Source organism: Salvelinus alpinus, chromosome 27 (assembly GCF_045679555.1).
Source record: "Salvelinus alpinus chromosome 27, SLU_Salpinus.1, whole genome shotgun sequence".
Taxonomy (NCBI): domain Eukaryota; kingdom Metazoa; phylum Chordata; class Actinopteri; order Salmoniformes; family Salmonidae; genus Salvelinus; species Salvelinus alpinus.
In genome coordinates this window covers 30320503-30334850 of record NC_092112.1, presented here as the reverse complement: position 1 = coordinate 30334850, position 14348 = coordinate 30320503, and the positions used below count along the sequence as shown (strand labels likewise).

The following is a 14348-nucleotide window of genomic DNA, read 5'->3' as shown; positions in this document are numbered from 1 at the left end:
TTCCTTTTTTACTTTTACAATGAATGTTATAGAGACTTTTTAGGTTGTTTTAGAGGCTAATGATTAACTACGGCCAGTTGAATGCCAGATGAGAAAACAGGTGATGCTGCAGTTTTAAAAGCCTACTATAGTGTCTCTTGAATATGAAAGTGAAACTGTTTCTGATAAAACCATCTCTCCTCCTCTTTTCCATCAAGCTGTGTACTGTTTCACTTTCCTCTGGGCATCAAAGAAGGTAGTCAGATTGTCTTTCAATAGTCATCTTCCAAAGGAATTCACACACCATTATGGTTCAGTAAGTCAATTTTCCTCTTTACATTCAGCACTAACTGACACATGATACAGATAAAGGAGGATCTGATCTGTGTATTGTTTGTTCAATTGATATCCAGACTTAAACAACAGAAAACTGATAATCATTTCAAAATTGATAGGCACAAGCAACACAATACTAATCTTTATCCACTAACAGGTATTTTGAACAATCAGATCAGTTCTTATTTCAATAATTGGTCAAAACTTCAGATTTGGTCTGCCTTTGTAAATGCAGCCATTATGTTGCAGATTAGTTTTTCTTAGGAGATCACCTGTCTGAAAACTCATGCATTGCTAATTTTTCACCCTTCATTGAGTTATCTTATTTAACACCACTATGCTTTCTGAATAAGTAAAATTGATGTGGTGTGTATAGGCTACTGGTGCAGACATGAAAATATAATGGGGTTTATGACGCTAATTATATGGGTGTAAAATAGATGTGAGCAATTCACTTTCACGTTTCCTGTAGATCACATGGTCAAATAAAGGCAAGAGGGGAGGTGGGCGGGAGACTGCATAGCTTATCTAAGAAGGATATGTCATTGTCAGAATGAAAGTGAAAGATGACTTGAAATATTTACACTGTCTGCACACTGGTTGTTATATTATACAGTAATATATGTATTTTATTGTCTGTTACATGATTAATACATATTTTTTTCCCTGTTCACTCCCCTTACATATCCACAATGGAACGCAGAGGTAATTATTTTAACAGGACACTGACCTACAACTTATTTAAATAATGTTTAAGGCCAGATCTTAGGTTGGGCTAATAGATGTCTGGGCAGTGATCTAAACCAAAACATTGCTACTTTTATTTTTAGGGTCTATACTTGACTTTTCTCTTTTTATCCATTATAAAACAGAGGTGCCAAGGTTGATGAAGTACTACACCATCACCACTGGCAAGACTATGGATTCTCATATCCAGTTTATGAGACAACTTGGAGGAGGCTTCACTGAAGTGATGTCACCAGAGCAGAGTGATGTCATCATGGCTTTCTGTCCCATTGTCTCTCGTGCTGGTACTGATATTGAGGCAGCACTGCAGCAGATTCCAGGTAGCCAACCCCCAAAGTATCCTCAAACTATCCTACTGTCAATTCTATCTCTTCTATCTCCATATCAGTTGATCTAGATAGGACATGTATCAAGTGGCTAATGACATGAATAAATGCTTTGTTTGTCCCTCATTCTTTTGACAGCTGGTAAAGATGTCATTCTGGTAGTCCTGCATCACTTTTTTAACCCAGAGTGCACTGTAGCTGACAGCAGCAGACTAGTGACCAGAAGTGATGTAATACTCACAGTGGACTGTCTCTTCCATGAGAGTAAGGGAGGACTACTGAACTGTCCTCGCAACAAAGCAGCAGTTGGTAACATTCTGAACCTGCTGAACATGAAGCCAAAGGTAGTTCACCCATGTTCTATGTGTATATCCGTCATTCATTCATGATCATTCATGAATTGGACACACAAACCAGACTCAGCTGGTTAGCAAAAACAATACATGCAAAAGGAGACATTTTAACTGAAGCATTTTATTAGATAGGGTCCAAGAGTGTAAATAATGTGTTTTCATTTAAATATGAGTATTTGTTATTTTTAATCAAAGTGTACTGAACTTCTTTATTCAGTGTATTGAAATATTGTATTCATAGGTGATAGATGTTGTCGTGGACATCCCTGATCTCAGAAACAGGCCAGTATGTATATTTTCATTTTAGGAGTTGCCGCTTTACTCAACAGCTGACAAAATACCCAACAATTGTATACCATTATATGATGTAATCTTTTAGTCTGATACATATAGCTTTAATACAAAGTTTATACAGATACCTTTTGTATATAATTTGCTAACTTTCTCTCTGCTGCAGCACACGTTTCTTGGAAGTAAGTACTATCTGTAAATCATACATTAAAATGATATATATGTACAATATCTACATTCCCTTGTCATTTAAGAAAACTGCTATTGGGGGATCAATGTTGATGCCTGTAAGAAAAACAGACTGTAAACTGATTATGTGGAAGCATTGTTTGACTTCAGTTGCAAAACCACATCCACCACTTTCTCATTTTCAAAAACTATTATGAAGGAAGTGCATCCCGTTTAAAAGACATAGTTCATCTTGATAACTGGATTGCCTTATTACCAAATAAGCACAGTGGACTACTAGTGTATTCTTCCCCTTGAACTACTTTTGATGTAATACAATTAAAAATATAACGCATTATATCTAGATAGTGTGAATTATGTCTACATTTTCTTCATATTGTCTATGTCTCTATAGGCATGTCAGGGATGGTAAGATTCTTCATATTTGTGGTTGGCAATACCTTGGGTGCTCATGTGGATTTGACAAGACATCTCGTCATCAGAGGGGGCTGTACTGAAGTGATGTCACAAGAGGAGAGTGATGTCATCATGGCTTTCTGTCTTATCGTCTCTCGTGCTGGGACTGATTTTGAAGCAGCACTGCCGCAGATTCCTGGTAATTTAGTCAGGGGAGAATCAATCCATCCAAAATGAATCAGAAAATAGGCAAATAAAATTGTAATGAGGTGAAGTGTATTTTGTTTTCCTTTTGACAGCTGGTAAACCTGTCATTCTGGTAGTACTGCATCACACCTTCAACCCAGACTACACTGTACCTGACAGCAGCAGACTAGTGACAAGAGGTGATGTAATACTCACAGTGGACTGTCTCTTCCATGAGAGCCAGGGACTATTGGAGTGTCATCGCAATGAAGCAGCAGTCAAAGAGATTCAGAAGAAGCTTAATATACATCCTGAGGTATTAACTCACCACTGCCATTTTTTGTTTCACTTTGTTAGTTATGTACCATGAGATCTAAAGATAATGTTTTAATCTTGAATTATTTTACAGACTGATTCTGGATCTGTCTGTATGGATCTGCTCATGGTATGACAAACCAATGCAAATGACAAAATACATCAGCATTATACTGCATTATACCCTCTCAACCAATGTTCGTATTGGGATTTTTTTTAATAGCAGGGACTATTTTTGTCATGATTTCTTCAGCTTTTGTATTGTTGGTCAAAGTCCTATTCAGAGGTCTACTTGTTGCTTGTAATGTAGTAAATATACAGTACAACCTCCATACTATTCTGAGGGTTCTAAAGCCAATGTGTCGTTTTCCGATTGTTTTAATTTCCAGATGGTGTGTTCCTGGATCCTTGGTTGCATCAGGGCAGTCAGGCGTTGTAAGTCCATCATTAATTTAAACTAAATTCCACAACATTACAATATTTACAGTTGCTTATATACACGTTATATTCATAACTAATAACTATATAATCCATATATGTAGTTGTTGGTAATTATGACATGCTTTTATAGAGGTTATATTGTTTGCATTTCAGAAACATAAACTGTATTGTGATAATTGTACTTTACTGTAGCTAACTAACATACAGCTTTTATGTTTACTACTATCTTACAGGTTGCCAGAGATCACCATTTGCATTTGTTGGGCTCATTATTTTTCTTGTTCTTTTTTGTTTGGTGATATTTTTTATTGTTTCTAGAAAGAAACAATGAGGTTTATCAAACTAACCTAATGGAAATAGAGCAAGTAGGTTCAAACAGAAATAGAGGAATAAACTGTATAAATTACACAGACAACACAGATAAACTGACTTAATTATACATTAAAAATAATGAATAAAGCCTAATAAAGCACCTACTCTACCTACCTCTATCAGGATAGTGTATTAGTTTAAGATGGCATGATGCTCATGTAATATTGTCGGCCTACTCTGATTGTATATTCTGTGTTGTCAATTTATTCTGCTTTGACTGCCCTTCTTTTAAATATTAAAGTCATAGAATTTCAGTTGCTTTATGAGTGTGTCATTGATGAACCACAAATAGTCATCATTACACTTTGACATTAAGAACATGAACCTGTGTTGTGTTGGTAGGAGAGATAATGCGTAGTTTTTTTTTTTTTTTTTTTTTTTTAATTTTATCCCCTTTTCTCCCCAATTTTCGTGGTATCCAATCGCTAGTAATTACTATCTTGTCTCATCGCTACAACTCCCGTACGGGCTCGGGAGAGACGAAGGTCGAAAGTCATGCGTCCTCCGAAGCACAACCCAACCTAGCCGCACTGCTTCTTAACACAGCGCGCCTCCAACCCGGAAGCCAGTCGCACCAATGTGTCGGAGGAAACACCGTGCACCCGCCCCCTCGGTTAGCGCGCACTGCGCCCGGCCCGCCACAGGAGTCGCTGGAGCGCGATGAGACAAGGATATCCCTACCGGCCAAACCCTCCCTAACCCGGACGACGCTAAGCCAATTGTGCGTCGCCCCACGGACCTCCCGGTCGCGGCCGGCTGCGACAGAGCCTGGGCGCGAACCCAGACTCTGGTGGCGCAGCATAGCACTGCGATGCAGTGCTCTAGACCACTGCGCCACCCGGGAGGCTGATAATGCGTTGTTAACCAATTGGGAAGGTGCTATTTACCAGTTGTGAAGTCATAAATACCAGTTTGCACTCGTTGAGAAACGCTGATTGGCTAATGGCGAGCAAGCTGCGTCAACCATAAACTAAAACTACAGCTATGCATAGCCGCAGGAAGTAGGGGTGTTGGGTGTGATGCCGCACCCCCTGAAAAATGAGAATCCAAAAGTATATATGTATTAACTCAGCAAAAAAAGAAACGTCCTCTCACTGTCAACTGCGTTTACTACAGCAAACTTAACATGTGTAAATATTTGTATGAACATAACAAGATTCAACAACTGGTAGTTGCGCGGTAAGAAACAGAAGGAAAAGAACACAGCTTAATCAAAACCTTCTAACATCTACAGCAGAGCGCGTTCGACACACAAATTCCTTTCAACATACCCACTACTTTCCACACGCCCACTGCTTACATTTTGACACACCCACTCACCCATATTCCAGTTTCCATATTGTTGCTGCAGCTTCCCATTTTCCCTTTCTCTGAGATCACTCACTCTTGACTGTAATGAAAAAAAGTCATCTGGCTTCCACCATAGAGGTACTATAACTTATGGCTACCACCTCTACCACATCCTTTAAACATCCCAAAACTCATCCCTCATTCATTGAATTATTCCATGCATTAAAAAGGAGTAAAAGAGTAATGTTGGAGTTTGGCGTAGAACTAGGAAAAAATTTGATTCCTATTAGATAAGAGGCTACACTAATATTGCTTTCTATTGATGATAGTAGGCCTAATAGTGAAGGTGAAAGATTCTCATTGGAAAGTCACACAGAAACAGTCACAGGTTGTTATGTAACTAATACTTTATTTCTATTTGTTTATTTTTCCTACAGAACCAGAATGGATAACACAAGTAATTTTCACTAGTACATAATGTCTTTAAATAATTTTGTTATTTATACTACTATAGTCACCTCCAAAATTATTGGCACCCTTGATAAAGATGAGCGAAAAAGACTGTATCAAATAAATAACACATACTGAGCTATATTGTATGCTCCAAAAAAATTTGAAAAGTATTTTATACTAATACAATTGTTTAGAGAAAGAGATTTTATTTAACAAGAAATATATATATATATTTTTCAAAAAGATAGATGTCAAAATTGATGGCACACCTAAAGATTCTTATACACTGAGTGTACAAAACATTTGGAACATCTGCTGTTTCCATGACAGGGTGACAGGGTGAATGGGTCCCTTTGAACGGGGTATGGTAGTAGGTGCCAGGCGTACCTGTTTGAGTGTGTCAAGAACTGCAACGCTGCTGGGTTTTTCACACTCAACAGTTTCCTGTGTGTATCAAGAATGGTCCAGCACCCAAAGGACAACCAGCCAACTTAACATAACTGTGAAAAGCTTTGGAGTTAACATGGGCCAGCATCCCTGTGGAACGCTTTCGACTCCTTGTAGTGTCCATGCCCCGACAAATTGAGGCTGTTCTGAGGGCAAAAGGGGGTACAACTCAATATTAGGAAGGTGTTCCCATGGCTTCCTCTGCCACTGGGGTATAAAAATGACATAACAGGCGTGTAAAATCCATTTGTCATCCATCATCTTGAGGAAAGACAAAGAACTCAAAAATGGAAAGAGATGGTTGTTGACCTTAATAATCAGGCAATGGGCACACAAAACAAGAGTTTAAAAAAAGAGTAAACTAAGTGTTAATGTAAGTGTTGTCAAGCAGAGACTGTTACCCAATCCCAAATTGACTCCTATCACCTATCCACTTTGGACTTGTAGATCTGAGAGGAGTGGAATGTTTGGAGTCGATTTCATTACAGGGATAGGCAATTTAAAAAAACAGAAATGTGCAATTAAAATACAGGAAACTCACAGTAGGCCCATTGACCTTTTTCTGCCATATGTTCTTTTAATCTTTTGGGTCGCCTGGGCATGAGGGTCATCATTCTATAATATTCAAGTACAGGACTGTAGATCGGAGATCCAGTTTCCTACCGGACCTTAGAAGGTTTTATTTTGAAAACTACGATATGGAACATCATGCATGGACCAATATGCATGGAATACATAAATGGAGTGTCAGGACCCGGTGCGAGAAACAGTCACTAATAATCGTCAGAACCCAGAAGATGAGGCAGACACAGCAGTACTAGAGATGGTGGTTTAATAAAGAACAAAATCTTCAGGCAAAGAAACTAAATCCACAATGTCCAAAAATAAAGCCAAAAGGTACAAAATGGAAATCCTCCAAAATACAAAAGAAACTCCACAAAGTGGTAAAAACAGCAGGGAAAAACAAACCTCAAAAGACTACTCAAATAATACACAAGAACTAAACCAGAGAACCTCTGGAAAATCCAACAAGAGAAATATCTGAATAAAACAAGGCTTGGGCTGGGGCTGGGTGCTAACTTACAAACACTGAGCAAGGAACACACAGGGTATAAATACTAACAAGGGAATGACCTACAGGTGCAAACAATAATTAGAGCAAGAAAAACAAAAGGTACAAAAAAGGTGCAATGGGGACATCTAGTGACCAAAACCCGAACAGTCTTGGCCAAAACCTGACATGGAATCTCCACAAGCAATAATCATTTTGATTATTATTTGTTATAAGGACATCTTCTTTTTATTAACGAAGATGAACAAACAAACAAAAACGACAAACAGACGACCGTGAAGCTATTCAAACAAATAGTGCTGACACTAAACACTACACATAGACAAACCCACCCAACTCACGCCCTGACCAACTAAATAAATACAAGACAAAGGAAAACAGGTCAGGAACGTGACAAATACCCTATTTGTCATCACCCTAGATAGTTTAAAATAGGGATTCTTATTGGAGATGTCCTTCTCACCTAACATCCCATGCTGTTGAGATATTCTACGTAAGTTAATATCGTGAAAGTCAAATTCGAGCCTGGTGAGACGGTTACATGACAATTTGTCATAATCTAGTAATAGTGACAGTTTAGTGACAGTTAGCTATCTGGTAGTGGAACACCATTTCTTTGTTTTGGCTGTGAAGCGTTCCTCTACCTTGGCAGATATGATGGTGACATGTTTCCTTGTGTGTGTGATGATGAAGTGGATGATGACAATGATTCATGATTACAGAAGACCTCACCGATCAGTACTGTCTCTAACATAACAACACCAGGCCTGAATTATTCTAAGACAGATAGTGCATGCAATAGACATCATCACTATCACATAATTGTCAAAAGGGCTTCAATATTATTTAGTCTGGAGATCAACATCTATTCTGGTAGTAGGACACTGTATTTTGATGTCCACATAGAATAAAAATGACGTGTGTTAAAGGAATTAAATGATTCCTCTATTGTACTCATTAATTAAAATCAATCTGTCTATTTATAAGAATTTGTAAGATACTTATTAACATAAAATAGACAGGATACAGTCTTATTAAAATTAGATAATAGTATTTATTCTCGGAGCACGCTACCATTTGACCATAAACAATAGTTTATATACAAGATATGACGTCATAGGTTACAGAATAAATCTCCTCCTCCTGATCAATATAAAACAGGTTCAAAAGTTCATTCCAACTTCCCAGCGCACACACATGACACACAATATAATCTATTCTCCTGAAGGCTCACTATATTTTATTACCACTTTAGCAGACAACTCAAGATAATGGAAGACCTAAAAAGTTACTCACTGCCTTATCTAAACATCTCAGGGCTAAGTTGGGTCAGTTCAACCATAGTTTAACGACCCTTTTTGCTTACTTTATAACCCACAGCACAAATCTCTTTTCACTAGGCGTGCAGAGTTAAATTAGTTATAGTTTTATCTAAATCTAGAAATTGTTTTAGTTATTATTAACAAAATTCCTAACACGTGGTATACCTACCTTTATGAACACAGAATTAGCCCGCGTGTGAATCCAAAGGTCATATGAACTCCTTGGTTCTGTTTTATTCAGTACAGCAGTGAAGTATTGTAGCAACTCGAGCAGTGTAGCAGTAGCAGTGTTTCTAGAGCCACAGCCACCATCATTGTCCACGAAAAGCCACATAAAGACGGAGAACGCTTGGTTTGCAGTGACGTTGCAGCAAATCTACGCTCTGGATGCTGATATAATGTAACCTTTCTAACCGTGCACTAAATCAAAATCAAATCAAATGGATTTATAAAGCCCTTCTTACATCAGCTGATATATCAAAGTGCTGTACAGAAACCCAGCCTAAAACGCCAAACAGCAAGCAATGCAGGTGTAGAAGCACTACATGTGCTCAAACAACTTGGCTACAATGTAGCCAACTACTGATTTAATTGTTTGATACATTTACATTGTGAAATGTCTACCTGTACCATACACTTCTCTTAGCAAGGTTACCTTCCATTTCTCCCTGTTTGAGTCTCCCTCTGTCATTTCCCCCGACAACGATCCGCATAACCAGTGTTTGCATTCAGTTATTTGAATAGAGAGACTATCAAATGGCTATGCTAATATTTTCAATAGGCTATCTATATACTTATGAAAAATATTGGGATAGGGAGCAGCATTTTCACTTTTAGATGAATAGCGTGCCCAGAGTGAACTGCCTCCTACTCAGTCCCAGATGCTAATATATGCATAGTATTAGTAGTATTGGATAGAAAACACTCTGAAGTTTCTAAACTGTTTGAATGATGTCTGTGCGTATAACAGAACTCATATGGCAGGCAAAAACCTGAGAAAAAATCCAAACAGGAAGTGGGAAATCTGAGGTTTGTAGTTTTTGAACTCACCCCTATCGAATTCACAGTGGGATATGGGTTATTTTGCACTTCCTAAGGCTTCCACTAGATGTCAACCGTCTTTAGAACGTGGTTTCAGGCTGCTCATGTGAAGGGGGGCCGGATGGGAGCTGTTTGACTAAGGGGTCTGCCAGCAGCCTCGTTCTCATTGACGCGCATTTCACATGAGAGGTAGCTCTCGTTCCATAAGCTTTTCTACAGACAATGGAATTCTCCGGTTGGAACATTATTGAACATTTATGATAAAAACGTCCTAAAGATTGATTCTATACTTAGCTTGACAAGTTTCTTCGACCTGTAATATAACTTTTTGAACTTTTCGTCCAACTGGACCTGATCGCGCTTTTGGATTTGTTTACCAAACGCCCTAACAAAATAAGCTATTTTGACATAAATGGACAGAAATGATGGACATTATCGAACAAAACAAACATTTATTGTGGAACTGCGATTCCTGGGAGTGCATTCTGATGAAGATCATCAAAGTGTTAGGATTTATGTTTATGCATAATAGCCTGTTAGCATATTGGTTGAAGAGGAATATTGTTTTGTTACACACATACACAAACTATACAGAGGGGGGTGTGTGTGTAGGTGTAAGGACTGACCAACACAGGCCATAAAAGTTGTGGACAGTCTGGAGAGGGGAGGGGTGCATCTCTCTAGACCAACCAGGAGGTTAGAATACTGGACAATACCATATTAGGAACTGTTTTAGTGTAGAATCGACAGACCCAAGACGGAGCTAATCTACCCAACAACCAGATGTGGACAAAGGAACGCGCCAAGGGGCTTGGACAAAGGGCCAGCAAAGGGGGGCAAAGTCTAAACCAAGCCCAGCCTCTACTGTGATAGGCTAACAGACGCGTTGAAACTACGTCATCACGGTATAAGAACAGCTGTTTACGTACTTCTTGCCAGTTCCCTGTTCATCCTGCGCGGTGATACAGCGAACCCGTATATACGAAAATTGCATTTGCCATTCATTGTTTGCGGTAATTAAACATAATTAAAGAAAGTTAGCAGACCTTGCTTTTTATTTATCCTGACACCGGATGTGTTACACGCAGCGTTTACAAAAGGTAAGTGAATATTTATAACGTTATTGTGACTAATGTTGACTGCGCAACATGGCGGATATTTCTTTTGGCTGGTTTGGGCTCTGAGCGCCGTTCTCAGATTATGCTTTTCCGTAAAAGAACATTCAAATCTGACACAGCGGTTGCATTAAGGAGAAGTGTATCTAAAGTTCCATGCATAACACTTGAATTTTCATCAACATTTATAATGAGTATTTCTGTGAATTCATGTGGCTCTCTGCAAAATCATAGCATGTTTTTGAACTACTGAACTTAAAAACTTCTTATGGCTGCAATCCCGTTAACGGGATGATATGACAACAGCCAGTGAAAGTGCAGGGCGCCAAATTCAAACAACATAAATCTCATAATTAAAATTCCTCACACATACATGTATGTATTTTATACCATTTCAAAGGTAATCTTGTTGTTAATCCCACCAAAGTGTCCGATTTCAAATAGGCTTTACAGCGAAAGCCCGTACGGGAGTTGTAGCGATGAGACAAGATAGTAATTACTAACAATTGGATACCACGAGATTGGGGAGAAAAAAGGGGGTTAAATAAAATAAATATAGAATGGCAGTGTCAGCCAATCAGCTCCTTTGTTGTTCAATGGCTTCTGTGGCTTCTGGTAGCTATCATGAGGATGAAAATGTTTGGAGTACAGTGGCATATCCCATCCCTGCATTGAGGTACGTTTTCTGACCAATATCTGCCTCTGGCTTCACGGTGTCTTGATATAACCATTTTCACGTTCTGACCTCAGTGTAGGCAGTGTAAACAAGCGTAGCTGTTGTCAGTATCTTCTGGCAAAGACAAACACTACAGTATCAATTCTCCATATTGCATACCTTCTTTGATATTCCTGAAACTCCCTCTTTGTGGAGACAACAAATTAGATTCTCATCTCATTCACCACAACTGTAAAAGGGCCAGTTTCTTAAGGCCAACCAGTAGGAACAGGTTTTGTGTTGAACAGACACAAAACAGATTCCAGATCAGCTACTTCTACCCTATATGCATTCCCCCACATGGCCCCCAAGCCTTAAAGCTGTTCCAGTGACAGTGTCTAACAATACTGGATGTGATTTCTGTATGAATAATACTCATAGCGTTGGTGACAAGTTATACTTTTACTTGTATTTTATACTTTTACTTTTCTTTCATACTTTTACAATGAATGTTGTAAAGGCTTTTTAGGTTGTTTCACAGGCCAATGGTTAACTAGGGCATGCCAATCTTTAACCAAATGCCAGTTGAAAAAACAGGTGATGCTGCAGTTTTAAAAGCCTACTATAGTGTCTCTTGAATATGAAAGTGAAACTGTTTCTGATAAAACCATCTCTCCTCCTCTTTTCCATCAAGCTATGTTTCACATTCCTCTGGGCATCAAAGAAGGTAGTCAGATTGTCTTTCAACAGTCGTCTTCCAAAGGAATTCACACACCATTATGGTTCAGTAAGTCAATTTTCCTCTTTACATTCAGCACTAACTGACACATGATACAGATAAAGGAAGCTCTGTATCGTTTGTTCAATTGATATCCGGACGGATGACAACAAAGACGGATAATCATTTCCAAATTGATAGGCACACAGAATGAGTCATGGGATCATTGGCTGCGTTTACATAGGCACCCCAACATTGATATTTTTTCTACTAATTGACCTTTTGAACAATCAGATCAGCTCTTTAGTCAATAATTGGTCAACACTTCAGAATTGGTCTGCCTGTATAAATACAGCCATTATGTTGCAGATGAGTTGTTCTTAGGAGATCAGCTGTCTGAAAACTCATGCATTGCTCATTGTTCATCCTTCATTGAGTTATCTTATTTAACACCACTGTGATTTATAAATAAGTCAAATTGATGTGATGTGTATAGGCTACTGGTGCAGACATGAAAATATAATGGGGTTTATGATGCTAATTATATGGGTGTAAAATAGATGTCAGCAATTGACTTTCACTTGTTTCCTGTAGATCACATGGTCAAATAAAGGCAAGAGGGGAGGTGGGCGGGAGACTGCATAGTTTATCTCAGAGGGATCTGTCATAGTCAGAATGAAAGACGACTTGAAATATTTACACTGGTTGTTATATTATACAGTAAGATATGTATTTTATTGTCTGTTACATGATTAATATTATTTCTTCCCTGTTCATTCCCTTACAGATCCACAATGGAACGCAGAGGTAATTCTTTTAACAGGACAAAGGCCTACCACGTATTTAAATAATGTTTAAGGCCAAATCTTAGTTTGGGATTATAGTTGTCTGGGCAGTGATCTAAACCAAACATTGCTACTTTTAGTTTTAGTGTCTATACTTGACTTTTCTCTTTTTATCCATTACAAAACAGAGGTGCCAAGGTTGATGAGGTACTACACCATCACCACTGGCAAGACTATGGATTCTCATATCCAGTTTATGAGACAACTTGAAGGAGGCTTCACTGAAGTGATGTCACCAGAGCAGAGTGATGTCATCATGGCTTTCTGTCCCATCGTCTCTCGTGCTGGTACTGATATTGAGGCAGCACTGCAGCAGATTCCAGGTAGCCAACCCCCAAAGTATCCTCAAACTATCCTACTGTCAATTCTATCTCTTCTATCTCCATATCAGTTGATCTAGATAGAACATGTATCAGGTGGCTAATGACATGAATAAATGCTTTGTTTGTCCCTCATTCTTTTGATAGATGGTAAAGATGTCATTCTGGTAGTCCTGCATCACTTTTTTAACCCAGAGTGCACTGTAGCTGACAGCAGCAGACTAGTGACCAGAAGTGATGTAATACTCTGTTAGGAATTTTGTTAATAAATAGTTAAAACAAATTCTAGCTTTAAATAAAAATATAACAAATTGAACTCTGCATGCCTGGTGAAAAGAGATTTGTGTTGTGGGTTATAAAGTAAGCAGAAAGGGTCATTCAACTCTGGTTGAACTGACCCAACTTAGCCCTGAGATGTTTAGATAAGGCTGTGGGTCACTTTTTAGGTTTTTCATTATCTTGAGTTGTCTGCTCAAGTGGTAATCAATTATAGTGAGCCTTCAGGATAAATGATTATATGGTGTTTTCATGTGAGTGCCCTGTGAGGTTAGAATGAACTTTTGAACCTGTTTTCTATTTGATTAGGACAATGAGACGCATTCTGTAACCTATGACGTCATATATTGTATATAAGTCTGTGTTTATGATCAAATGGGAGCTTGCTCCGAGAATAAACACTATTATCTAATTTTTAATATGACTGTATCCTGTCTATTTTATGTTAATAAGTATCTTACAAATTCTTATAAATAGACAGATTGAATTTAATTAATGAGTATATTGTAGGAATAATTTAATTCCACTAACATACTCACAGTGGACTGTCTGTTCCATGAGAGTCAGGGAGGACTACTGAACTGTCCTCTTATTGAAGAAGCAGTTAAAGAGATTAGGAAGAAGCTTGACATACATCCTGAGGTGAAGCATCAATTTATCAATATCTTCACTCTGTTGTTGGCAAATCTGAGTGGGTGGGGTTTGCACTTTTGGGAGTATTTTATTCGTTCCGTTATGCCGGGCAAGCTAAATCAAGAAAAAAACAAATATGAGTTGATGTACTGTGATAACTTATCTTTTTGTGCTTCTTGTTTTTTTTTTAAAGACCAAAGACCAGATGGACAGTGTGGTATGCCAATATC

The 14348-nt window shown here is 38.3% G+C and overlaps 1 protein-coding gene across 2 annotated transcripts in view; it reads left to right on the top strand.

Moving 5' to 3' along the window:
- Positions 1-305: 305 nt before the first annotated feature.
- Positions 306-14348, top strand: part of LOC139556367 (uncharacterized) — a 39537-nt gene continuing 25494 nt past the window's right edge. The window contains exons 1-10 of one of the 2 annotated variants that reach the window (XM_071370264.1): positions 306-1020; positions 1188-1382; positions 1527-1732; positions 1983-2027; positions 2199-2214; positions 2616-2816; positions 2917-3119; positions 3213-3248; positions 3508-3553; positions 3793-3891. In XM_071370264.1, coding sequence (XP_071226365.1) covers positions 1008-1020; positions 1188-1382; positions 1527-1732; positions 1983-2027; positions 2199-2214; positions 2616-2816; positions 2917-3119; positions 3213-3248; positions 3508-3553; positions 3793-3890 — 1059 coding nt within the window. In that variant the 5' untranslated portion in view covers positions 306-1007 and the 3' untranslated portion in view covers position 3891. Of the gene's footprint in view, positions 1021-1187; positions 1383-1526; positions 1733-1982; positions 2028-2198; positions 2215-2615; positions 2817-2916; positions 3120-3212; positions 3249-3507; positions 3554-3766; positions 4186-14348 lie in introns of those variants that run through there. The other variant, XM_071370265.1, reaches the window with a different exon arrangement.